Source organism: Pinus tabuliformis, chromosome J (assembly GCF_031772625.1).
Source record: "Pinus tabuliformis cultivar Carrire ecotype Pingquan chromosome J, CPIR1, whole genome shotgun sequence".
Classification (NCBI taxonomy): Eukaryota; Viridiplantae; Streptophyta; class Pinopsida; order Pinales; family Pinaceae; genus Pinus; species Pinus tabuliformis.
The window spans coordinates 1,478,008,052-1,478,034,052 of NC_142295.1; the positions used below are offsets into that span (position 1 = coordinate 1,478,008,052).

At 39.8% G+C, this 26,001-nt stretch overlaps 1 protein-coding gene across 2 annotated transcripts in view; it reads right to left on the reverse strand.

Annotated features, from left to right (window-relative positions):
- Positions 1 to 26,001, reverse strand: part of LOC149232964 (2-alkenal reductase (NADP(+)-dependent)-like) — a 181,081-nt gene that overhangs the window by 149,063 nt on the left and 6,017 nt on the right. The window contains exon 2 of one of the 2 annotated variants that reach the window (XM_089379614.1): positions 25,474 to 25,641. The exons of the other annotated variant lie outside the window; for it this stretch is intronic. Within the exon in view, the coding sequence (XP_089235740.1) occupies positions 25,474 to 25,494 (21 nt within the window). The 5' untranslated portion in view covers positions 25,495 to 25,641. The remainder of the gene's footprint in view (positions 1 to 25,473; positions 25,642 to 26,001) is intronic. 2 annotated transcript variants of the gene reach the window in all.

Consider the following 26,001-nt stretch of genomic DNA (forward strand, 5'->3'; position numbering starts at 1 on the left):
ATCCTACTCTTTCCCATTCTTTCTACTTGCTCATTTAATTGCAAGTTGTCCACCACCTATATCCATATTCCAAGATGGTGTTCTTTTGGCTTCTATGTATCATTCCACTTTTGATTTAATGATGGCAAAGGGAAGTAGGAATAGAAGGGAAGAAGAACAAGAGGATAGTGGTCCCCAATGAGTGACCCAATGTATGATGAGGAGTAAGGGTTTGAAGAGGAAGGGGATGAACCTGAAGGGAACACTAAAACACTAGAGGGGAAATTTGCATTGGCACCGTAGTGGAACTATGTGACCAAACTTGAAAGGGGAAAGGGTGGTGGAAGCAAAAAATTTTGTGCCCTCATGGCTGTCATGGAAGAAAACCATTTAGTGGTTCATATACCCATGTGAGGAGGCATCTTTGTGGGGTGATGGACAGTGATGATAAAAAGGGCGTTGTGGGGATACAAATTTGCCCAAACATTTCAGTTGAACAAAGAAGAAAATACATCCAAATAGAGGAGGTTGCACAACGAAAAAGCAAAAAACAAAAAACTCAGTTTGAAATAAGTGCAACCTCTAGATTTGGTAGATCATCTCCTCATGGTACTTCTGCAAGCACTAGAGGTAAAAGAACAAGAATGATCTTTGTCACAAGGACTTCTTTGTAACATTTCAATAAAAGATTCATCTTTTTTGTTTTTTGAGGGAGCTTGGGGTCCTCACCCCTTGGCATCCTTGTCTCCTTTTTTAGGAGGAACCTCTTGTGTGTGTCTTAATTTTTCTCTTATTGCATTAGTTTTAGACCCGATTCTTTAGTCTTGATATTACTAACTTGATCTTTAGATCAGTTTCCTTAGTATTGCTTTCTAGATCTCATTTTACATCTTTTCATTTTTTTTTGAGCTATTTTGGTCTGAATTACAAGTTGAGTATCCACTGTCTTAAGCTCATTTGTGTTTTATATTTGGTAGTGTTTCCTAATTGTTTAGTTAGCAATCTCGTCTACCATCCTAAATTTGTGCTTTCATCGTTTAAATTTCTTGCTTATTTCAACTATCTAAATAAGTAAAGAACACACCTAATTAGCACACATTTAAATGGTATTTGAGTAATTATTCATAACATTCTAATCATCATTATTTCTATGGGTATTTACTATTGTTTCATTGATTATTTTCATTAGCTGGTAATCTTGTGCTTTGAAGTATTTATCTACTTTGTGATTACAAATTTATTGGCAATTTACTTTCCTTCAAACAACATTGTTATCATTATATTCCATTGAAATCTTGCATCATTATTTGCATTCTGGAGTTAGATTTTGCATTCCACCTTGCTTAATTTGCATTCATCTATCTGGTTTTTTCTAACTTGGCATATTGTTATTTTGTGAGCACTCTATCTTTACTTGCAATACTATATTACTACTCTTGCATTGTCATTTAATTTCCTTGCTCATTGCCCATTGATACGGTTACTTTTATCTGAGCATCTCTTTAAAAGGAAAGTACAAGTTTCTTTAATTTTTGCAAGTTATATTTTATGCTCATCTTTTAATATTGTGTCATTTCCTATACTAATACTCGTCTTGCAACATTATTTATTGTTAAGTTTAGGTATGTTCTGTGCTTAGAGCAATTTATTTCGATTTTCATAGTTAGCTCAATATCTTTTCCAGATTAGCAATCACATCAGCATTAAAGTAAACTGCAGATAGAACATAAACATAAATCGCAGAAGATAAGCCAAGACAAGAGGACACAAGATGTGGCACTAGCCATGGAAAAACCCCAATGAGGGGAAACCCTTGATCAATTCTTCTTATATGTTCTTCAATAGTTCAACAGAGAGAGATAGTACATTTACAACTGAAGTCAACACTTTGACTTGTCTAGATGAGAGCATAGATCATCTCTAAGAAGATGATACATGAGATCAGTTGAAGACATGTTGCTTCAACTGATTCACCAAGGTGACTCCTTCACCTATAATCGTGCTGCATCTCGTCATCATGCTTCGCTTCACCGTGTTGCACCATGCTGCACCCATCATCACAATGTTGCATCTCATCATGCTTCATCAATCATGATGGTACCCATCACTGTATTGCATCATGTGCCATTGTTGCACCATGTTGCCATACTGACCTATGTGTTTGCTACACCTAGCTAGCTTGTTGCCCCTTGCTTGCTTGTTCTCCCGAGCATGCTTGTTGTCCTAGCATGCTTGTTGTCCCTGGCATGCTAGTTGTAATCTAAGTCACCAAGTTCGTGTTCGAGTTCGAGTTCGGCGACCTTGAAATTCGAATAAATTTCGGCAACTAAAATTTTGTCGATAAAGTTCGACATATAGAAATTCGAAAAAAAAAATGTATATATATATCAAGAAATTCATGTTCCTCTAACAATTTAACTTTTTTATTATATAATTAATAATAATAATAATAATGTCCACATGGGGTGGCTCAAGCGGCAAGGGCCGTGGAAATGAAGTCTCACCGAACCGGAAGTCTTGGGTTCAAATCTTGGGCTACCCTTCCCCCGTAGAGGGGTACATAATGGACATGTAAATCGGAGAGTCCACCCCAGCTTACAAAAAAAAAAATAATAATAATAATAATTAAATATTAAAATTATGGCCAAATCAAATATCAAATTAGTGTATGTGATTATCTTGTTTGTGGCACAAAAGACCCACCTCCATCTGACGATTTAATTGTTAAAGTATACAAAAGTGTGGTGGGAAGGTTGATGTTTATGGTGATATGACACAATGTGATTATGTCTTGGGAGTTGAATTAGATGTTACTGATTTTTACTTTATAGTTTAAATAACCATTTTTTTAGTCTTATAAACTAATTTTAGTCTCATAAACATTAAAATATCATTCAATTATACCATTTTTTAGACTTGAACTTATGACTTCACATGAAAAAACACATTTTTTAAAAATATTGATCGTAAAATATCTTAAAATAACAATATTGATCCTAAAATATAACTTAAAACAACTTTTGCTTCGTTAAAAACTCATTTTCATAAATACAAAGAAACAGATTATACCCCGAATCCAAAAGCAGATGATAAAAGTGGAGGTCTCTCCATTTCGAGTAGCTTATTTTCATTAAATGACAATAATGAATTAGCCTAAATTCAGCAATAGCAATTAATAATTACTCAACTCAACAAACCTTTGTAATATTTTAAAATTTTAATAAAACAGTGCTTATTAGCTTCAAGTATATTGTGTTCAGGTGAAAAGAATATTCTACACTTGTCCAAATGAAAACGCCACTTGGATATTGGGGACAAAAACAAAATCGCAGTATCCACCGTTCCACCGCTTCCCAACTCCCATTTGACCGGAGCAACCTACCTGCTACCAACCGTACTGCCATACGTATATACGATTAAAAGAGAAGCGTATTCTCGTTCCTGTACATACGTCCACCAATCTCTTTGTGCTGGTAGGGGAGTGTGAGAAGCGTGAGAGAATTTGGGCGAATTTTGTAAATCCAAGGGCGGCGTTTGCAAAGTTGTTCGTCTCTGTCTCTCCACTTTGACTGTTACTCTGAAGGTTTTCTCCTCGTGTTAGACTGCGCATCGTGAGCAGTTAATTTTTGTTAAAACGGTAATTGTTTAAATCAGACTACCGGTTTTGATCAAGCCAATGCCGTCGTAAACACATCACAGTATGTATTTCTGAACATTAACGGCACATGCCGCTTTTTACCTGGTCATTTTGACAAATGCACTAAGGAACTCTTTGATCAGTCAATCTTTTGTGAGGTAACGATCCTGCCCGCAATTGATTTGGAAAAAATTTTAAAACAGCAAAAAAAATTCGAACCAAAACAATTTTCTTCGAACCAAAAATGAACTTAATCGATTTTGTTCGGCATTAAATTCGGGTTCATTATTAAATTCGAGTTCTCCATAAAATTCGGCGAACTTGAACGAATAAGTTCGTATTCGTTTGAAGTTCGGCGAATTTCGAACTTATTCGTTCAAATTCGCCGAACCTGGTGACTAAGGTTGTACTTGCTGCACTAAGTATCATGCTGTTGTCCCAATGTGTTATACTAGCAACACTATGAACTTTCTATATGATACTGTTGTACCTCACCATTGTGTTGCCTCTCATTATGCTATGATACAGTTCATCGTTGTACCCATCATGCTGCAACATTCATCAACATGCTGCTGCAATATATCTGCTGCTTGCAACATCATGCTGCTTCAATGTATCATCATTGTTTTCTCCATCCAAGTGACTGTACTATTATCAACATAGTCCTAACATATGTTGCCTTGCTGGACAGACTTCAACGTATACCCTTCAGCACTCTTCTCCAGTGTTGTGAAAATCGCGATAATATCGCGATATTATCGTTTTATCGCGATTTTTTCCCGAAGCCGATATTATCGCGAGTAATAATCGTGGATTTCTTTTATACCCGATAATTTCGAAAAAATCGCGATTTTTTCCCAATTTATCGCCGAGGGTCAGGGCAACGCGGTTTTATAAGGGATGCTAAATGTTCGAAATGCAATTTAAAAAAAAAACAAATAATTTTTTAGTGGGGTAGCTTAATAATCAAGTCTAGGCCCTAGTATTGATATGCTATTCATGGTAATGTTAAATTCTTAAAGTAAAAGTGACATTCTTCTGTCACTTTTACTTAAATTTTTAACATTACCATGAAATGACTCAGGATGTTTGAGAGTGGTTCCGGCCTCATTGGATTTCATATGGAGAAAGTAGAATTTTAGATTTCATTCAAAATCCAGCAAACTTATCAGTTTTTCAGGATTTCAGGATTGGGAGATTGTAATGTTTCCAGGTGACACCACCTGCCCGGGCCACCCCTGCCACCAGTAGAGGACGTGGTCTACCTCCTATAGCTCCTACTTCTAGTTCTTCAGCTTCTAGAGCATCGCAGACTCCACTGCCAACTCCACCAGCACCAGCATCTACATCTAGAGGGAAAGGGAAAGCTGTGGCATTTTCTTTCAAGAGGGGTAGAGGAAATCAGTAGGATTAGACTTTAGTTATTTTCTTCATTTTATTGTATATGACATTATGACATGATGAGATACATTATTATATTTTTTGTTGATATTTTGAGGCTGAATTGGGACTCAGGAGTCAGGACTTACTATTCAGGACATGATTCAATGTTATGTGTGATTTTAGCACTAGAAATGATATTAAACATCTTATATATTAGTTCTTTTATCATATTTATGTGTCAATATATTTATTTTATGTTGTAGATGGTTTAGATATTAAAAAAATTGAAAAAAAAAAAAAAAAAAGAAATTTTTTGTACCAAATGTTTTTTTCCCGATTATTTCCCTATAATTAAGATTTTTTCCGATTTTTTCCTCGCGCTGATATTATCCCTATAACGATTAATGCAACATTGCTCTTCTCCATGTCATACAAGCCGCTTTCAAACCTTCCTTCCTCCATGGTTGTGACTGGGGCATGCTTGAATAGTCTTCCTTTATATCACCTAGAGGACTGCAGTTAGGGCAGCATAGAGCTTCTCCATAGGGCTGTGTATAGGACAGCGTAGGGCTCTCCATAGAGCTGTGTATAAGGCAACGTAGGGCTCTCCAATAGAGTTGTGTATAGGGCAACATAGGGCTCTCCAATAGAGTTGTGTATAGGGAAATGTAGGGCTCTCCATAGAGCTGTGTATACAGTAGCATAGGGCTCTCCAATAGAGTTGTGTATAGGGCAGTGCAGGGCTCTCCATAGAACTGTGTATATGGCAGTGTAGGGATCTCCAATAGAGTTGTTTATAGGGCGGCGTAGGGCTTCTCTTTTAGACCAGCAATTAGATCTCTCCTTGTTGCATTATGTAGGCTTTCTTCACTGTGTTAAAATCTCCTCCATGATAGCGTTAGGATTTAGGGCATCCTCTGGGGCAGCGTATCCTCTTTAGATCTCTCCTCCCACCAAAACCCAAAGACAAGTGGAGAGGAAGAGATCACCAAGAGGATGTGTGTCCAAATGAATTTCAAGGCACCTCTATTTATACTAAAACCTTGAGCACAAGTGGGGTTTATTTGGTTGCTCGCCAACCTTGACGAATTGTCCCATAACACAAATAAATTCATATCTCCATGAATACTTATCGGAATCAGATGATCTTTAGATCAATCCTACACCTCCCGATGAGAGGGATCCAAGAAAAATATTAGTTGTCATTAATAAGATGACCCACATGGAGTTTGGCCCTAGTTGCCAATTTTAACACTCCCTCTCAACTAGGGAGAACTCCATCCGCTGATCCATATGTCCGACTGTACTATCTCTGCCATTAATGCCCTGCACTGCTCTGCTGAACCATGAAGAAGAAGAATTGATCGAGAATGTCTCATACCATTCTCTACTGACCCGAAGTCAATTTCATCTGAAGAGAGTGTGTCATATCACTCTTACTGACCCGAAGTCAGTTTTATTGATCCCAGATCAATATCACAAGAGAGTGTCTCAAACCACTCATACTGATCCCAGATCAGTTTCATTGATCCCAGATCAATGGAGGTCATCCTAGCATAGGGAGTACGGTAGATACAACGATGCGTCCATCGATAGTACTACTATGGTCCCTAACCCCATTTCCCTGTTCATTGATCAGATGAGAGGTACTTCCCATGAGTCCCAGACTACATGGGTAGGATGCCTCAACAGGAGAACTAATCATCTTGTCCCACAGGAGAACGACTCATCCTGTCCAACGGTCGCCACAGGAGAACTAATCATCCTGGCCCACATGAGAACTAATCATCCTGTACCAAAGTCGTCACAGGGTATCACAGGGGAAGGTTGAACCTTTCACCCTGTACATAGCACACCATCAGGGGAGAGTGAGTCGCCCTGTGGTCGTATGTTGCTCCAATAAACACCCCAAGCCCCCCATAGCTCCCAAAGCTCAATGCATGCAACATGCAGGACCCTTATAAGAAGGTCTCTCAATGACTCCAAGTCGTTCGGGAATGTCATAGATTGGACCTTTCCCCAGGGCTTTGACAAAATGTCTGCGACCTATACATCAGTCTCAATGCGATGGAGTCTCCTCGCTCATTGACTTACCATATCCCATATAAGGTAGTATCTAATGTCTATCTGCTGGAGCAATCATCGAATACGGGATTCCTCAACAATCGAATCCCCCCTGGTTCTCACAAAGGATCACAGTGGTATTCATCATATGTACAAACAGCTCACTGAAAAGCTTCCACAACCAGGCAGCTTCATACGAGATCATACTCGTAGCTATGTATTCGGTCTCGGTGGTGCTTATAGAAACCGACTTCTGCTTCCTGCTCATCCATGATATCAAAGCAAAACCCAAAGAAAACCAGCACTGAGAAGTGCTCTAGTGATCCTCCACACTACCTGCCCAGTCAACATTTGAATAACCATGCAGCTTCATATTTCCGGCAGTGTATCTCAATCCATGAGAGATTGTGCCCCGAAGATATCTCAGAAGATTCCTGGCACCAATCTAGTGAGGCTCAACCAAATATGAGCTCACCATGCTAATTGCAAAACGTATGTCCGGACGGAAGTTCACCAAGAACATCAATGCAAATGAGTTTATGAAACTCAAAGGCATTTCCCAAATCTGGTCCAGCATCATCACCATATAACTTCTGAAAGTTAAGATCCCCGAGGTAGTCACAAGCTTGCAGTTTACCATTCCACATCCAAAATCCAACTCCCTCTTACTTCTGCAAGTGAGAGGGTCTGCACCTGTCTGAAATAGGTCGTCCTCAAAAGATGTTGGTATGAGAGGTCTATCATCCACAACCTTCAAACAATGGTTTGGATCGACTTCACTCTTAGTGAATCTCAGCTTCATTTGACAGCTATCAATCCTCTCATATCAAACCCGGGGTGATCTGCTTCAAACCATAGAGGGATTTCTTCCACTGGCACACATGAGATTCCCGATCATGAATCTCAAACCCCTCAGGTTGTTCCAAACCTGTGGACCTGCTACATGAAGGGAATGATCCCCTCGTAAGATTTTCCCTTCAGTACATCTCAGACATGTACCTTCATGCTCCTTTTGAATTCAGGCATACCTGTCATCATTTGACTTACAGACCTCCGGTGCTATGTGTCAACTGACATGGTCCCCAATGGACTTCCTGCCAACCCTGAACTCAAAGATAAAAGCATCTTTGAAAATTCTATTTCCAAACACGTACCTTTCCATCGATGAATGCCACCCTGAAACCTTTTGACTTCCATTGCCGAAATGGACACCAGGTTCTTCTTGCGATCAGGTACATAAAAGAGATTCTTGTAAATGAATCGAGTTACCCACATTCAATTGAGGGGTAACATTCCCTACACCCTTTCCGGGATAGGTGGCATCGACTCCAAGTATAATCCCATGGTTGTTTCCATCTCTACCAAATTCGAGAGAGCACCCTTCTATCTGATGAGGTGCCTTGAAGCACTACAATAAATAAGCCAGATCCCCAAAGAATCTGAAGGAGAGGGCCAATACAAGATAATGTTTCTTTATCTTATTAGAAACAACATTTGATTCTTCATACCTGGGGTTCCTTGCTTTCTCTAAAGAGTCAATCGTTTCCTTGATGACCTGTATTCCCTATCATTCCTCTGATCATTGAAGATGTCCCTGGAATGATTGTTATCATCATCAAGTGATGTGTCCCTACCATTCGGACACTCCTTTGAATAATGGCCGAACTTATTGCAACCAAGACATCTGTCTTTCCTTCCACCCTTAGATCCGGACTTCCCAATGAAGTGATCTTTAGGTAGGCCATCAGAAGCTTCCGCTGCGCTATTCTGATAATATTCTCTACTTCGGTTTCACCCTTGGTCAATTTGAAGAGGGATAAGGAATCCGCTGATCCTTTTGTCCTTTTCCAACTGTCTTCGGTGATTGCTCTTTCACTCTTGCTAGGGTTTGTCTTCACCTCAGCTCTGATACCATGTTAAGTTTAGGTATGTTCTATGCTTAGAGCAATTTATTTCGATTTTTATAGTTAGCTCAATATCTTTTCTAGATTAACAATCACATCAGCATTAAAGTAAACTGCAAATAGAACATAAACATAAAGCGCAAAAGACAAGCCAAGACAAGAGGACACAAGATGTGGCGCTAGCCAGGGACAAACCCCAATGTGAGGAAACCCTTGATCAATTCTTCTTATATGTTCTTCAATAGTTCAGCAAAGAGAGAGAGAGAGAGAGATAGTGCATTTACAACTGAAGTCAACACTTTGACTTATCTAGATGAGAGCATAGATCATCTCTAAGAAGATGATACATGAGATCAGTTGAAGACATGTTGCTTCAACTGATTCACCAAGGTGACTCCTTCACCTATCATCGTGCTACATCTCGTCATCATGCTGCACCTCACCGTGCTGCACCCATCATCACAACGATGCATCTCATCATGCTTCATCAATCATGACGGTACCCATCACTGTACTACATCATGTGCCATTGCTACACCATGTTGCCATAATGACCTATGTGTTTGTTTCACCTAGCTAGCTTGTTGCCCCTTGCTTGCTTGTTGTCCCAAGCATGCTTGTTGTCCTAGCATGCTTGTTGTCCCTAGCATGCTAGTTGTACTCGCTGCACTAAGTATCATGTTGTTGTCCCAATGTGTTATACTAGAAGCACTATGAACTTGCTATATCATATTGTTGTACCTCACCATTGTGTTGCCCCTCATTATGCTATGATACACTTCATCGTTGTACCCATCATGCTGCAGTATTCATCAACATGCTGCTGCAATATATCTGTTGCTTGCAAAATCATGTTGCTTCAATGTATCATCATTGTTTTCTCCATCCAAGTGACTGTACTATCATCAACACAGTCCTAACATACGCTGCCTTGCTGGACAGACTTCAACATATACCCTTTCAGCACTCTTCTCCATGTCATACAAGCCGCTTTCAGACCTTCCTTCCTCCATGGCTGTGACCCAGGCATGCTTGAATAGTCTTCCTTTATATCACCTGGAGGACTGCAGTTAGGGCAGCATAGAGCTTCTCCATAGAGTTGTGTATAGGGCAGTGTAGGGCTCTCCAATAGAGTTGTGTATAGGACAGCGTAGGGCTCTCCAATAGAGTTGTGTATAGGGCAGCGTAGGGCTCTCCATAGAGTTGTGTATAGGGTAGCATAGGGCTCTCCAATAGAGTTGTGTATAAGGCAGCGTAGGGCTTCTCTTTTAGACCAGCAATTAGATCTCTCCTTGCTGCGTTATGTAGGCTTTCTTCACTGCGTTAAAATCTCCTCCATGATAGCGTTAGGATTTAGGGCATCCCTAGGGCAGCGTATCCTCTTTAGATCTCTCCTCCCACCAAAACACAAAGACAAGTGGAGAGGAAGAGATCACCAAGAGGATGTGTGTACAAATGATTTTCAAGGCACCTCTATTTATACTAAAACGTTGAGCACAAGTGGGGTTTATTTGGTTGCTCGCCGACCTTGACAAATTGTCCCATAACACAAATAAATTCATATCTCCATGAATACTTATCGGAATCAGATGATATTTAGATCAATCCTACACCTCTCAATGAGGGGGATCCAAGAAAAATATTAGTTGCCATTAATAAGATAACCCACTTGGAGTTTGGTCCTAGTTGCCAATTTTAACAATTATCTTGTGACTTGAAATATTTTTATATTTTGCAAGTGTTGAATCTCTATTAAGCATTTTTATAAGGCATTGGTTTATCATTATTAATCTAGTCATTGTCTTATTGATCTTATTGAGATTGTTTCTTAAATATTTACATTGCTCTTTTAGTAGTCAAACTTGCTAAATAATTTTTTAATCAAGTTGCTTAGACAAATAATTGTCTTGCCCTTAGTCTCCTAGACTTGTTGCAACAAGTTTTCCCTTTCTAGCTATCCTTAGGAGAGAGATTAAACAGAGTGAGTAGGGATTAAGTGACAACCCCTACTCTGAAGGTTGTGCCTTGAAGATTATACCTTGGGTAAGAAACTTTTCCCGCACTTAGGTGTACATCTTAGGCGACAACATTTTTTGGCGTTGTTGCCGGGGATAGAGTTTTTTTGTTCCTGGTTTTTTGCTAACTTTTTTTTTTGCATATTGGATTTTTAGAGTTAGATTCATGTTCAAGTGGCAACTGAGCTTTTTTCGTTTTTTGCAAGAACTTCTGCTAGAAACCATCTTCTCATAGATTTCTTGCTAATCTTGAATAGGAAGCTCTCCCTAATATCCATTTTCTCTTTCCCTGACCCGATTGAACAAGACATCATGGACTTCTTTGTCCCTTGTAATTTTACTTGCATTCAAGGTTATCCACATGACCTTCCAGAAAAGGTTGACTTGTTGCCATCCTTCCAAGGAAATAATGTGATTAATGTTGAATCTCATCTCAAGGCTTTTAAAGTTTTCTTGGGTAAATTTGCTAGCCATGCTAATTATAATCATGGAGATGTGTCAGTGAGGCATTTTGTCCTTTCTCAGGAAGAAGATGCTTTGGACTGGTTTATTGACTTTCTAGATAACTCTTTTGATTCTTTGCAATCGATCACCAATGCCTTCAATAATAAATATGGAGATAAGAAGAATAAAAGGGATTTACTTTATGCCATTAACAATATGAAGAAAGATGAAAATGAGATATTGGAAGAATTCAATAAGAGGTTTAATGATATTGTTAGGAGTTTATCTCATGATTATAAACCTCCAGACAAGTTTTTGCTTCTCCATTACCTCGATGCATTTACAGCTGATATTTCTTATGAGTTGAGACGCACTAAGCCTAATGATTATAAGGTTGCCCAAACTTTGGCGGAAGAAATGGAAAATGTAGGAAATCATCTGACAAATCTGAAATTCCAGGAATTGAATTACAAAACTATATAAGTAATAATATTTGGAAGAAGAAAGGCCCTCCTCATGAGCAAAGACTACCATATCATCTTGAGTTTACCCATCTTGTTGAGCAAGCTCCGCCTTATTGTAGACCTTGCAACGCTCTTCATGATGAAGCTATGTTCACTGTTGTCAAAAGAATCATAGATAGTAGAATGAAGGGGAAAAGCAATCAAATTAACGTTGTTGGTAAGGAGCATCGTTTGCCTATAGAGGGTCACTTTGATGATGAAAAGGAAAATGATAAACATCTTATCAAGGAGTTGACTCAAATGATTAAGGATATGCAACTTAATTATACACATGATTAAGAACATCGAAGCTAACCAAATCAATCTTCAAAATAGGATAGAAGCCATGGAAGCCAATCATGACAAAGAAAGGAATTCTATGCAAAATTGTTTACTTGTCATGAGAGCAAAACAGGTTCAAGAAATGAGTGCCATGGAAAACAGGCTAAAGATAATGGAAATTAATCATTCTAATCAGATGTCCACTATTCAAAATCATATGATTGCAATGGAAGCAAGACACACCCAGGAAATGACTGCCATGAAGGATAATCACTCGTAGGAAATGAAAACTATGGAGGCCAATTAGATCACTCTGCAAGACAAATTTGTGAAAACATAACTCAATCAAGCAAAATTAATAGTAAGGCATGCTAGGGAAATGAGTTCCATACAAAAAAGATTGGAAGAAATTGAAAAACTACAGGTACAAAAGTTTCAACCTCGTCCTAATAATAGATGTCAGAAAATCAAAGAGCTTTCAACAAATCATACACCTCCTAACCCGTTGAAGTTGTTCACATATTGTTGTGAACTTCATGAGAAAGTTGCTTATCCCATTAAGGAAGGTTTAGCTGAGAATGACATGGTTAGAAAGGAAATTGAAAAAAATAAAGTTATAACTATTGGGAAAAATCAAGGAATTGGTCTTCGTCATAACACTCGTGACACTGATCCATCATTCATGACAGAACAGATGCAAAATGAAGAAAGGCATGTCACAGAAGTTTTGGATGGTCCAAATTTTCCATCTAAGCATTTCCATGAGCAGGTAAAAAGGTCTACTTTGATCACATCGTCATCAACACCACGGTTTACCAAGAAGAAGAGAAAAAAAGAAAAAAGGAAAAAGGATCTAAAAGATAAATCATCAATGTCTATCAGTAACAAGCCTTAACAACTTAGAAGTCAAAAGCAGAAGAGGCTTGATAGATTTGATGCTCGTATACAACACAACATTGAGATGGGCCAGTGTCCCAAAATCTTCAGAATTGCACATGGCACATCAGAGAAACAACCTATGGATCTGCCAAAGAGCAGGCAGGTTCTCAACGCGTACTCCTGGATCAATTACTTGAACTTAGAGAGCACCATTCACATAGAGCATTGCTTCATACAGCATTCACCAGCGTTTGAAAACACTTGCTTAATTCATCACTTAGGAAGGGTTCGACAGGCTCACCCTCACCCTGCCGGGCCTCTCCTTTTAGTTCTTCAAGTTTCATTTTACTTATTTTTTTTTTACTTAATTTGGGGGGCAAATAAGGCCCCCCTGATTCTGGGCCTGAAAGGTCTTATCAGGTCCTGGGTCAACCCAGCCAGTAAGGTCCTGATCAACCCTCTCATTTTTTTCACCCGGTCCTTGCCCGGTGCGGGACAAGTAAGAAATTGCTCTCCCGTTGGTCGAGACCAGGGTGGTTAGGAGAGACTAAAAGTCAAGGAGCGCAGCGGTCTCATCTTAGGGAAGTAATTTCTAATTATCCATCACTAGTCTCCAGCTGGAACAAGATTCAAAGGATGACGTCCATTTTCTCATTTCAAGTCTATATAGAGAGCTAGTTGTGTTAGCACGCCTCACCCGAGCAAGTCTTCCAGCTAGAGAGAAATAGCCCTTACACACACACGGCCCGGTGTCCACTAATAAGAGGAGATAGGGTATATAAGTGATAGATGTCATTATTCCATTATATGCCATTATATGCAATGGGTATACGTATGGGAACATACTAATTGTAGTGGCTAGTAGGGCTTAGTAAGTAGTACAGCTTGGAAGCTAATAGTATCCTATTGGGAATAATCCATAAGTGCCCAGGAGATCATTGCTACTAGACGGTCAGCCACTAATTAATAGCCATTTTACTTATTGGGTGGCCCCTATCAAATAAGTAACTAAAAAAGTCACTAACGTACCTCTCCTTAATAGTCGAGCATGCTTATGCATCCTCTCCCGTTGGTCGAGCCCCTACCGGTCCTTGCTTTCCTAACGTCAAGCATTAATTCCTTTGAGGGGAAGAAAGAAAGTCAATTCGATCCAGCAAAAAGCATAATGACATATATAATAGCAGCATTTTCTGCTAAAGCGTAATTACTAATTGAAATGCATAATGACATTTGCCCATAGCAGCATTGTCGAAAAAAAGAATCAGAAATGCATAATGACATATATAATTTCGATCCGTCCGCCCGTAGGTATGGCCTCACCTCAAACTATGTTTCCATCAATTGAATCAATCTCTATCTCCCTGGCCCAGCTCAGGAGCCCAGTCAGAGGGGCGAAGCTGAGTAGCCAAGCTGAGGGTGTTCCTGACTTGGTGGTCCGTTGGGGTAGAATGGGAGGAGAGGCCCAAAACCTCGACCCATCTGCCAGAGCCAACACGCTTGCTTTCATATTACGTCATTATATATTTCATAATGAAAATGCCCCTTTTTCCCATTTCTTGGAGCCTCTTGACGACCCATTCCCCTCTGCTTGGGGCACACTACAGGGATCGTACCAACTCACTACCTAGCTACCTTCGGCAAGCGGCACGTGGGGTCAATCATCAGGGAGTTTTCCTTAGAGCGTGTAAACCATACCTACCGTATCATGAGGGGTATGTCCTCTCTTCTCAGTCGAGTATGTCAGTCTGTCTCTGACTGTATGGCTACGACTGGCAATGAACTGGCTGCGTTTTGGGTGGAAATAATAGCAAGTCCTTTATCAAGCCAAAAGACAAGCTGCTATTGGTTCTGACTATTCCCACACAGAGCAATCACTATCAATGAATGAATAGTGCCAAATGGTGGGTAAGATTTTGTTGTCTCGATCAGGCCTTTAGGCAGCGGTCGTATAGAGATGAGGCATAGTAACGAGACTGACCTTTAGGGTGCGTTAGCACACTCGACTAATAAGGACCCTTTAGGGGGCTCGACTGATAAGGACCTTTAGCATGGACTTCATTGAAGACATTTGATGCCATAAGGCATCCTCTGTATTGTATTTCTAACCCTACTCCTTGTCATTTCAATTATTAGAGTAGTTTTCATTTCAGCATTCAGTTTCATATACTAAATTTAATTTATGTAATGTAAAGACCTTTCCAGAATTAATTCCCTAAATCCTACCAGATTTTAGCAACTGTAATTTAAACAAGGATTTATTAACATAATTCACTTATACATACCTGATTTCCTTGTTTTTGTAGTTGATCCTCCGTTTTTGAAGCTCCAACTTTGCTTCGATACCAAAATGACCAATTCCTCCCTGCCAAACTGGGCACAACCTCAGTACCCAACTCCAACATACTTCGAGAATTCAGTACTCTGGCCCCATGACCAAAAACTTCAAGAACAACCAAGGCTCAGTGTCATGTTATTAATGACTCTTCTTGAAATTCTTTCCTCTAACTCCAAAGTCATAACCTTCCATTTCTTCCCCCCCTTCACAAAGCTCCCTTCCCCCTCTTAAATAACGAAAGTTCCTTCCTTTCTACGCATTCAGCCACCGTCTTATGAAATGATAATATCTTTTGTTAAACAGTGGTTGCCTTGTGATGGATTGCATTAAATTGAATTGAATGACACCTTACATGAGCGACAACACCTTACTTTTGATTTAGTAAATTAGAACATATATATAATGATTGATTAATATTTATTTTATAATGTACAAGATTTAATAATAAAGTTTGGATTTAGCTTATGAAATTATTTAAATCATATCTAGGTTTATAAGTTTACTTGCATATTGGGGTATAGTCATATTTACGGGGCGGTAAACTTATGGAGAACTCAATATATTTATTATCTCTTAATATATATATATATATTCACTCTATTTACGAGGGTTAGGTGTTTGATTAGCACCTCTGATAATTAATTTATTCACTATATATTTAGACATTCTTCAAAAGTAATTAACACATATATTAGTGCAATGTATGTGGTGCATGCATATGTAGCTATCATATGCATGCCTCACATGCATGCTAATATTGCCATGCTACTCGCGATTCGGGATGGGTTGTTGCATGTCATAATTCCATCATGTTTGAGCAGTAAAATATCCAGGATTCATCATCATCATTAATCAGTTCATCAAAATCTAAGTAACCGGATTCGTTATAAAGTTATATACCCTCAACGTGTCCGAATCTTGCGAATTGGACATGATTCGCTGGGGATTCGAATCCCAGAAGGGGACACGTCGTGTCCTAATGGGATTCGTACGAATCCCGTTAGGACACAACGTGTCCCGATTCTGGGATTCGAATCCCCTAAATTGAAACCCGCGCGCATAAAAAAGGCGTTGTTCCTTATGTTTTTCACCATATTTCTCTTTCAGTTTTGCATACTTTGAGCTGTGGGCAAGGAGCTAAGGGTTTGGAGCAAGGAGCTAAGGGTGTGGAGCGTTCGGCAAGGAGATTCAAGCACCAGGTAAGTGCATTTCATCTCTATTTTTTTGCATTTCTATTACAACAATTTGTATATGATTTTTTTTTACAAATTTGTGCATGTTTTGTTTATTTTTTTTACAGTATTCATGGCTCAATCAAAGGCAGCAGTTAGGGGGCAAAGGAAGGGGAAGAATGTCTCCATTGGAGATGCCCCTCCTCCCCCAATATCATCAGAGTCTGTTGCAAGTAATGTTGAGGGAAGAGGAGGACCTAAAGACAACATTGAGAAATATCCCTTGTGGAAATATGTCACAAGAGAGGATGGGACAAGCACCAAGGGGAAGGGAGAAGGCAATGTGCAATGGAGTTGCAACTTTTGTCACATTTCTTTCAAAAGCACATATTACCATGTGAAAGGCCATTTGTTGGCTTTACCAAGTTGTGGAATTGGAATTTGTAAAGCTATTCCTTAACAAAGGAGGAAAGAAATAGAAAAGGAGTCCACTGTTGGTATGGAAAATGTGGCTACGAAATCAAGAAAAACCAAGAATGAAGACCCCCTTCCATTTTTGAGGAAAGGCACCACCAAATTTCCATTTAAGAGTTCTATTGGGGGACAAGCAGCAAAAATAAGAGCAATTACACTTGATCCAATGGACAAGATTTTTCAAAAAGAGAAACAAGAAGAGATTGATCTCACCATTGCCTTCGTTTTCTATCAAAACTTCATATCATTTAGTTGCACACTCACCTCTATTTATTGAGATGTGTCGAGCTCTAACTCATGGGTCTCCATCATGGTATGTGCCTCCTGGTTCAGAGAAGCTTAGAACCACATTGTTGACGAAGGCAACAAAAAGAGGTGCAAAAAATGCTTGAGCCTATTGTAGCATCATGGCCAACATCTAGGGTTAGCATTGTTTCTAATGGATGGACAGATCCAGCATGACACCCAATCATCAACTTCATGGTGTCTTCCTTGAATGGTCCAGTTTTCTTGAAATCAATGGATACATTTGGAGAATACAAGGATGCACAATTTATTGGTGAGTTATTTATTAGAGTTATTAAAGATGAAGGTGTTGCTTCTTGTGTGCAAATCATTACAGATAATGCATCTATTTGCAAGGCTGCTGGCATGATTGTGGAAGCTAAATATTCACAAGTGTTGTGGACACCTTGCATTGTCCATTCATTGAACTTAGCACTGAAATCCATTGCTTCTGATGTGCTTTGGATTGGTAACATTATTGAGGATGCACGACATATCTATAACTTTGTGCAAAATCATACAAATGCCCTCACTATCTACAAAGAGTACACCAATCTATCATTGTTGAAGATTGTTGATACACGGTTTGCCTCTTCATTCATGATGTTGAAGAGGTTGAGGGAAGTCAAGAACGCTCTTGGGTCCATGGTTATTTCTGAGTTTTGGCCTTTTTGGAGAAAGACAGATCAAGTAGCCTCTAAAAGAGTGAAGGACACAGTGCTAGATGATGCTTGGTGGGAGAGGGTAGATCTAATTATTCAGATCATGGACCCTATCATTTCTTTGCTTCGATTTGCAGATACAGACAAACCCATCCTCGGAGAGGTTTATGAGGGATGGGATTCTATGATTGAGTCTGTGAGGAGCATTATTCTACAGAGTGAGTGCCCGAGTATGATACATCACCAGAGGCCTTCTGTGGTACTATACAGGATATTCTTGTGATCCAAATCAGATCCATAAACGACTGTCAAGAAACATGACTGTATTGGGACGAAACAAATCCTTGAAGAATCCAAAACAGCAATCGAAAACACCCTGAACCAGTGGCCATGGTAGCCAGCGTGGAGACGACGAGGACCTCGGTCAAAGCGCGCTGAACAAGGCCCATGGAGACCGCGCAGGAGGTCGATGTAGCCCTTGGGAGCCCCGGAATGGGAAAAGGAGCTGATTTTCGATGTTGGGCAAACAGGGCCGAAAAGGAGGATCCTTAAGCACTCGGTCACGTTGGGAGCCAGAGGACCGTGGGCCATCGTACAAAGGTGGGACCCACAACCTGGAAACCGGCGGTTTGATCGGGGCTCCCTTGAACGGTAAGCGGTTTTGGAGAAAACGGAGCGAACACACTCAGCGATCGACGCGTGGCAGCGGAGGTGAGAGAAAAACCGCCGTGATTGCGCGTTATCGGTCGAGCAAGTTAACCACGCTCGACGTGCAAATGACGTTGGATCTGGAGGAGCCCAGATCGGACGGCTGAGATCGCACCCGATAGACAGAGCGGAACTGACAGGGAATTAAGCCGCGATTTAAGGGGATTTGGAATCCATTGACCGCCACGGTGGAGAAAGAAACGAATCGACAAACAAGCTGGCGCTATTCTAATGGAGACACGTGGCTACTTCTTGAGCATTCATGCTGACGCCGAACAGGGAACTCCAAGCACACAGGCGGCAGGCGAATCGACGTAGGCGGGAGAGGAACCGAACAGGCATGGAGGTCGAATGGCTAAAGCCATGAACAAAGACAGTGAATGGGGATTCGAGAGAGATTGAGAACAAAGAGTCCAAGCGACCAAGAGAGGCAGTGAACAGTGAACCCTGAGAGGAGGACTGAGCACAGAGAGCAGTAAAGCCAAGCAGAGGAGACAGAGGGCCGAGCTGACCACAGGCAGCATCGAGCACCAGAGAGCTTGAAGATTCAAGCCTTCCCATAGAGGAATCTGTCCGAATTGAGCATCACAGTTGGCTCTTTCCACTGTAGACCAAAGGTCATAGAGCTGGTAGGAAGAACAAGAGTCTGTGTACTCCAAGTGGCTTGGGGAATCCAAGAACCACCCTGCCAAGCAAAATCTGCTTCAGGAGAACTCATATTGAGTCCCTGCATTGTAATTTCTCTGCTGAAAGACACAATAAAACAAGGCCACCACTGAAGCTGGACCGGAGACGTAGCCCTGGAGAATAGGGTGAACTCCTTATTAAAAATTGTTTGTGTCTTTGTATTGCTTACTGTATTTCTCTGTTGTCTTTCCATTTATTTTCTGTGTATTAGCAATCTGATCGATCCGTTGTTTCAATAACACAGAACACACACACCAGCACATGAGTCTGCAATACCTTTTGTTTAGTAAATCTTAAACTGAGGTCACTCATAGGTGATTTTCAGATCATCTTGTCAGCAGATGGGACAAGAATGTACACCTTTACATCGTTTGGCTCACTCATTGAACCCAAAATACTACAGCCATGAGTGGCTAAATGGTGGACCTTCCCACAGATTCCCTCCTCACATGGATGGTGAAATCTCACAGGGGAGGAAAGATGCATTCAGGCGGGTTTTTCAGGATAGAGCATTGCTTGATGAGGTGGAGGATGCCTTTGCAGAGTTTTCCACTGGCACTGGTCGATTTGCAGGATATGATGTGATTAGAGACAGGGGGGCTAAGAAGCCCTATTCTTGGTGGGCAAATCATGGGGCAACAAATCCTCCTCTTTAGCAGTTAGCCATGAGGCTCCTCTCTTAGGTGACTTCATCCTCTTGTTACGAGAGGAATCAGAGCACATATGGGAGTTTATATAGTGTGAAGAAGAGCAAGCTTGAGCAGTCCAGGGCAGAGACAATGGTGTATGTGCACACCAACCTTCATCTTATTTACAGGCAGAGGGAAGAGTGTTTGAGGCGAATGAGAAAGATGTGGGATGTCTTTCCTGATGATATGGGTCTGGATAGCAGTGTTGAGTTGGCATTGGCCAACATGGATCTCAATGATCTAGTGCTAGAGCCTATTAGATTTGATGATGGTGATATTTTAGAGGGGTCATCCTCCACACCAGCAGATGCAGAGGCGACTATGGATACAGGGGAGGAGGAAGATGCAGAGGAGAGCAGTGGTGACCATGATGATGAGGACATTGATGCTGATTCTGATGATGACTCTGAGGATTGATGACTCATGAGTCATGGGCTAACTATTGCCTTGAGGCTTGTATACCTGTAGTTGTTTTATATTTTATATTTCTATTTGCCATTGGCATTGCACTAGCACTACCTATGTAACACATTTTGAGTTGATGACTTAATGAGAAAACTACAGCTATCAGTGTCTTTATCTTACTATCTTGTAGTTGTAAGTTGTCTTTCATTTATGAATCATGATTTATGTGACCACTGACATGTATTTGAATTTTGTATGTACTATGCATGCTATAGATGAAGATCTATGTTTGAAATCAATGAATTTGTATCATTAATTAGAATTTGTGTAAGAAATATCTAATTTTTAATATATATATATATATATATTTAATAAAATAATATATAACGAATCCTACGTGTCCTGTTCCGGGGGGTCAACGTGTCCGAATCCAACACTCGAATCCCCGTATCCTACGAATCCCAAATCCCCGTGTCAGGTGACTTAGATCAAAATTGTAAACCCAAATTCTGCAAGTTTATTGTAAATGACTAGTATGACCGATTAATTATGTAATAACACCTAGGTAAGCCTCTGATTTTGGGCGACGAATTTCATCCTAGGAGGTTTCTCGTCTCACCGAGTTATGTGTTTCTAAAGCCAGATACTCGGTAGAGTTTTTCCCTCCAGCTTAAACCCCAAAGCTAGGATGGAATTTATCATCAAGATCTTAGGTAAGACCTAGTGTTCTAGTCGAGTCTTTTGTAAAAGTGATTTGGGAATAATTTAAGCTAATTGGCTAAATTATTTTATTACAAATCACTTGGTCTACTAGATCATATTGAGTCGCAGAATTGGGTAATAAATTGAGGGTCTATAACGAACAAGTGTTTTCCCCTTTCAAGGGTTGAATTAATTGTAATATCTTGATGTAAAAATATTTTGGTGCATGGTCCCTCATATTTAGACACTATGGCTTAAATATTTAAGGGCAGAAAAAATTATTAATCCCCTTTTGTATCAATTAAATAATTTTTCTAGCCAAAATAAATTAAAATCCTAAGCTAGAAGATTAATTAATTTTTAATTTTGGTTTTCCGGCGAAAAAGTGGTTAAATAATTAGCTGGAAAACCAACTTTGAGTGAGGAAGTGGGGGAATCCACTTTATTTCACTTTAAGGATTTATCTGACGGATTTGTTGCAGGGTTTCTAGACCTTAGCTAAAGGAAAATTGTATTTCTCATTCATCTCTTTTTTAATCATTGTGCTTAAATAATATCTTCCATCTAGAGTTATTACTTGCTATTTGAAGAATGGGGTTGGACTCATATTCTTCAGGATAGTCCTTGTAGATTTGTAAATAATTTTTCTTGGTATAAATTTAGTACATTTCTGTATATTTTGGTTTTTGTTTTGTTGACTTTGCAAATTCTAAATAGGAGGGATAAGGGTTTTATTTTTGAAGGTGATTCACCCAATAGATGAAGGAAAAATAAAAAAAATTGTGGCTTGAGTCCAACTGAAAACATTTCTAGGCAGCTGCAAATGTTTAGAGACCTCCATTGCCTCTAAACCGAATCTTTCTCAAGGGGTTCTCAAGCTTATTTCATTAATCTGGTTTTTTGCAGCAATTTGTAACCTTCATTTGGCAGGGATTCATCAGAAGTTTTGAGCCCAAAAACAAATTTACAGGGATTTGAATTTCATCGAATAAATTTTAAGAGTAGCTGCTAGGATTTGATCCTCTTTCAAATATCAAAATTTTAAATTTTGACAGGGGTTTCCATTTCAGAAATTTTGTAAATAATTTCTTCAAATTTATTTCTCAAAATTTTCGTTTGCAAATCTAGCTTGGGTTTTGATTTTCCAGCCTTGATATTCATTTTGTGACTCAACAGTTAGGTTTCTCTTATTAGATTAGTTGCTAACCTTGAAGGGTTTTTACTATTTAGGTTATTTTCTTGTTTCAGATTTCATGTATTTAATCATTGCAATTTTGCAGAAGTAATCATTGAGTTTTGAAGGATTTTTCCTCATCAAAAATTTGGCTAGGATTTGGTATTTTGAAAATTGGATTTTAGTATGAAATTTTGAGGAAAAACTGCAAGGGTTGGGAAGCTTCTTTCCTCTGAGTTGTGGGCTTGAAGGAGGGCTGCAATCCCTCTCTGTTTTGAAACAAATTTACTTCAAAGCTATCACATAAGTTTTTTTTAGAATTCAAGTCTTAGAAAATCCATAATTAATTATACAAATCCTGTCAAATTTTCCAGCGTTTCTTTTTCCTAGAAAAGAGGTTTATCATTTGTTTTTGGCATAAACTTTGCTGGTCTAATCTTTTGTTTGTTTGACAGGGCCAGGAAAGTCTCTTTGGGAGGCTTATTCCCCTCTTGCCATAAGTTCAATACTTGCCTCAGTCACCTGCATCTAAATCATCTAGGCTGAGGGCCCTTGCTGCCTCTACATTCCCAAAGCAGTAGGAATTTTTTACAGTCATTTCATCTATTTGGGGCAGTGAACTGAGGAGAACCATTCACTGAACTTCAAGCCACTGTTGTTGCAGAAAACTCATCTATTTTCTGAGTATGAAATTCAGATTTGCAAAGGTCTTGGTTTTCTAAGCAGTGAGTAAATTGGTTATCAGTGCATGAAAGTTTGGAGGCAGTTGAGGATAATTCGATACCTGCATGAATTATCCTCAACTCATGATCTGAAATCACTCGTGAATGATCTCAGTTAATTAATGACTCAAGCGTTGGGGTGTGCCTACGTTATTTTATGCAACGGATCGATAAGATTGCGAAATACACAGACACTGAAATTGTGAGAGAACACAGTAAACAAACACATAAACACAACAAATTTAATAAGGAGTTCACCCAATCCTCCTAGGCTACGTCTCCTGGTCCAGCCTTCAGCGGTGGCCTTTCTATTGTGTCTTAAAAAGCAGAGTTTTACAATAGTGAGCTCAAATTGAGTCTCACTTAACAGCTAATGATCAGTAGGACTGTACTTGGATCCCCCAAGTCTCTAGAGTACACAGACTCCCCTTACTGAAACTCGACCTCAACTGGTCTCAGTGGTATGAGTCCAATTTGGTGCTCAATACCTGACAGGTATACACAAAGGAGTTGCTTGAACCTCTCAAGCCTTCTCTGGAGTTCACAGACTCTTGGACTCTCTCTGTCTCTATCTGTTCGATGCTACCTTTGCTCTACAGGTCAGCTCGGCTTCTCTGTTCTCTACAATTTTTTTGCTTCTCTCTCTCTTTGCTCTCTTTTACTGCTTCTTCTCCTCCTCTCTGCTTTCTCTGTCTATTCGTGGCTTAAAGCCAATCTGCTCCCTGACTGTTCGTTTCTGCTTCCCGGCTCTCTGGATCTCCTACCTCTGTCCGCTGGAATTCCCCTGCTCTACGTCATCATCACTATAACGCTTCACAAAGAGGTGGCCACCTGTTTCCTCACGAACTAAGTGTCAGTTCTCTTTAAACGGTCGTTATTTCTGTTGCTCCAAGATCGCCTGTGAAACTGTTCCCTCTGCCAACTCATCGGTCATGCCGGATCTCAAATCTTATCTGCCTCAACCTATTTCCCTGTCGAATCCGGTCATCCATCGGATTGCTTCTCCGCCGTTGATCTGGGGCCTCCAGATCCTACGATCTCCATCCATATCACACGGGTAAGTAGCATGCCCTTTACCCACACGATGAGAGCGGTTTTCTCTCTCATCCGCTGGACACGTGTCATCCGTTGTATGGAATCGCGCGGGGCTCGGCCGAACCCGCTTACCGCTTGAGGGCCTTCTGATATCCTGCCAATTTTAGCGCGAGGCCCGCCTTCTAACGGAATCGGCTATTTGCGTACGGTTCTATGCTTTTCCCCATGACCAAGCGCTCGGGGCTTTCCTTCACTGAGGGGACGCCCTGTGATACGCGATTTAGCGCTAATCACGTATCAGAAACTGCCTCCGTTTTTGGATCAGACTTCCCGTTTTGCCAGTTTGTGCCAGCACACGGTTACCATGGGCCAACGGTCTGTGCGCTTGACCGAGGGTCCTCGTTGCTCCGTGCTGACCACAAATTGCCATTGTCCAGAGGTTATTTCTGATAAGCTCGACATCCATAGCACTTTAAAACTTTGGTATGAGTTTTACACAGTTTAGGAAACTATAAGAGTGTTTAAGGATCCAATTCAGATCAACTCATAACGGAGGTGCCTTCATTTAATAGTTACACATCTCTATTCATGGACTCATCAAAGGAGGGGATACATGCTATGTTTAGGGTTGTTTCAAACCACTCATGGATCTAATCCTCATAATGAACCACAGAGGTTGGTTTAAAACATCGATTCCAACAAACATGAATGTGATGACTCCAGAAGATAACACTACACAGTGGTCAAACAATTATTGCAGTGATTAATTGCCAGAAATAAGGGCACCTCTAATGGGAGTTTCACTACCTCTAAAAGATAAAGAGTTCAAAGCAGTGTTGCCAATATCATGTTGGCGAATATACAAGTGGGGGTTTGGGATATAACTTATCAACAATATTGGGGAAAATATAGAAAAATATCAATGTTAAAAATATAAAAAATGTTCATTTTTATTTTTTTTAAACATCTAAAGATACAACAACATCAGACACAAACACATTTCCACAAATAGGAAAATAAGACTGAATAATAAGATGTATAAGATGTCAAGTGATGCAACATACTTTGATACTAAATTCTAATAGTTGTCCTGACTCCCAATTCCTGGCTGATACAAAATCACAACAACAAAAAATAACAAATGTATCTCATGATTCATCATCATGAGTCATCTAGACTCTACAATGAGTATCATCGATCCCCTCTCTCCCTTTTACATGCAAAAGTAACAATGCTTCCTTTGGAAGCAATATGTGCTGGGAATGAGGTGAAAGGAGTTGGTGTTGAGATGAAAGCCATGGTGAAAGTGAAATGTATTCTAATAACTACCTACCTCTATGTAGGTAGTGGCCATGATGCACTTTCAATCTTCTCCTCCAAAGGTCTATTCACCGGAAGTGGAAAAGTATCCTCCTCTTCCTTGCAACCCCTCACCCCTCCTTTGGTGTATCAATAGAACTATAGACACAGTAGATCGGAATCAATCCGCACTCCATAATATCTTCACTCATGGCAATGAAAACATAGGATTTCCCATAGTTAGTTTGATGAAAGACAATGACGCACTCCTCAGTTCTTAATCCATAAATCTATTTACGAATTGAGTTTAAGACATAAAAAATAAATAAAAACAAAACAAAAATCAAGTCTTAGAGGGACATTGGTGTGAATGGGGTGATATTTTCCATCAGCCCACAATACTATCAAAAAATATCACAATAATATCAGTGATAACAAAATATCATGATATTTTAGGGTGATAATATGGAAGCTTTAAAAACTCACGATAATTCCAATATTATAGCGACATTGGCAAGAATAGTTCTAAGTTTACAAAGCAATCAGGGATTTCAAACATCTC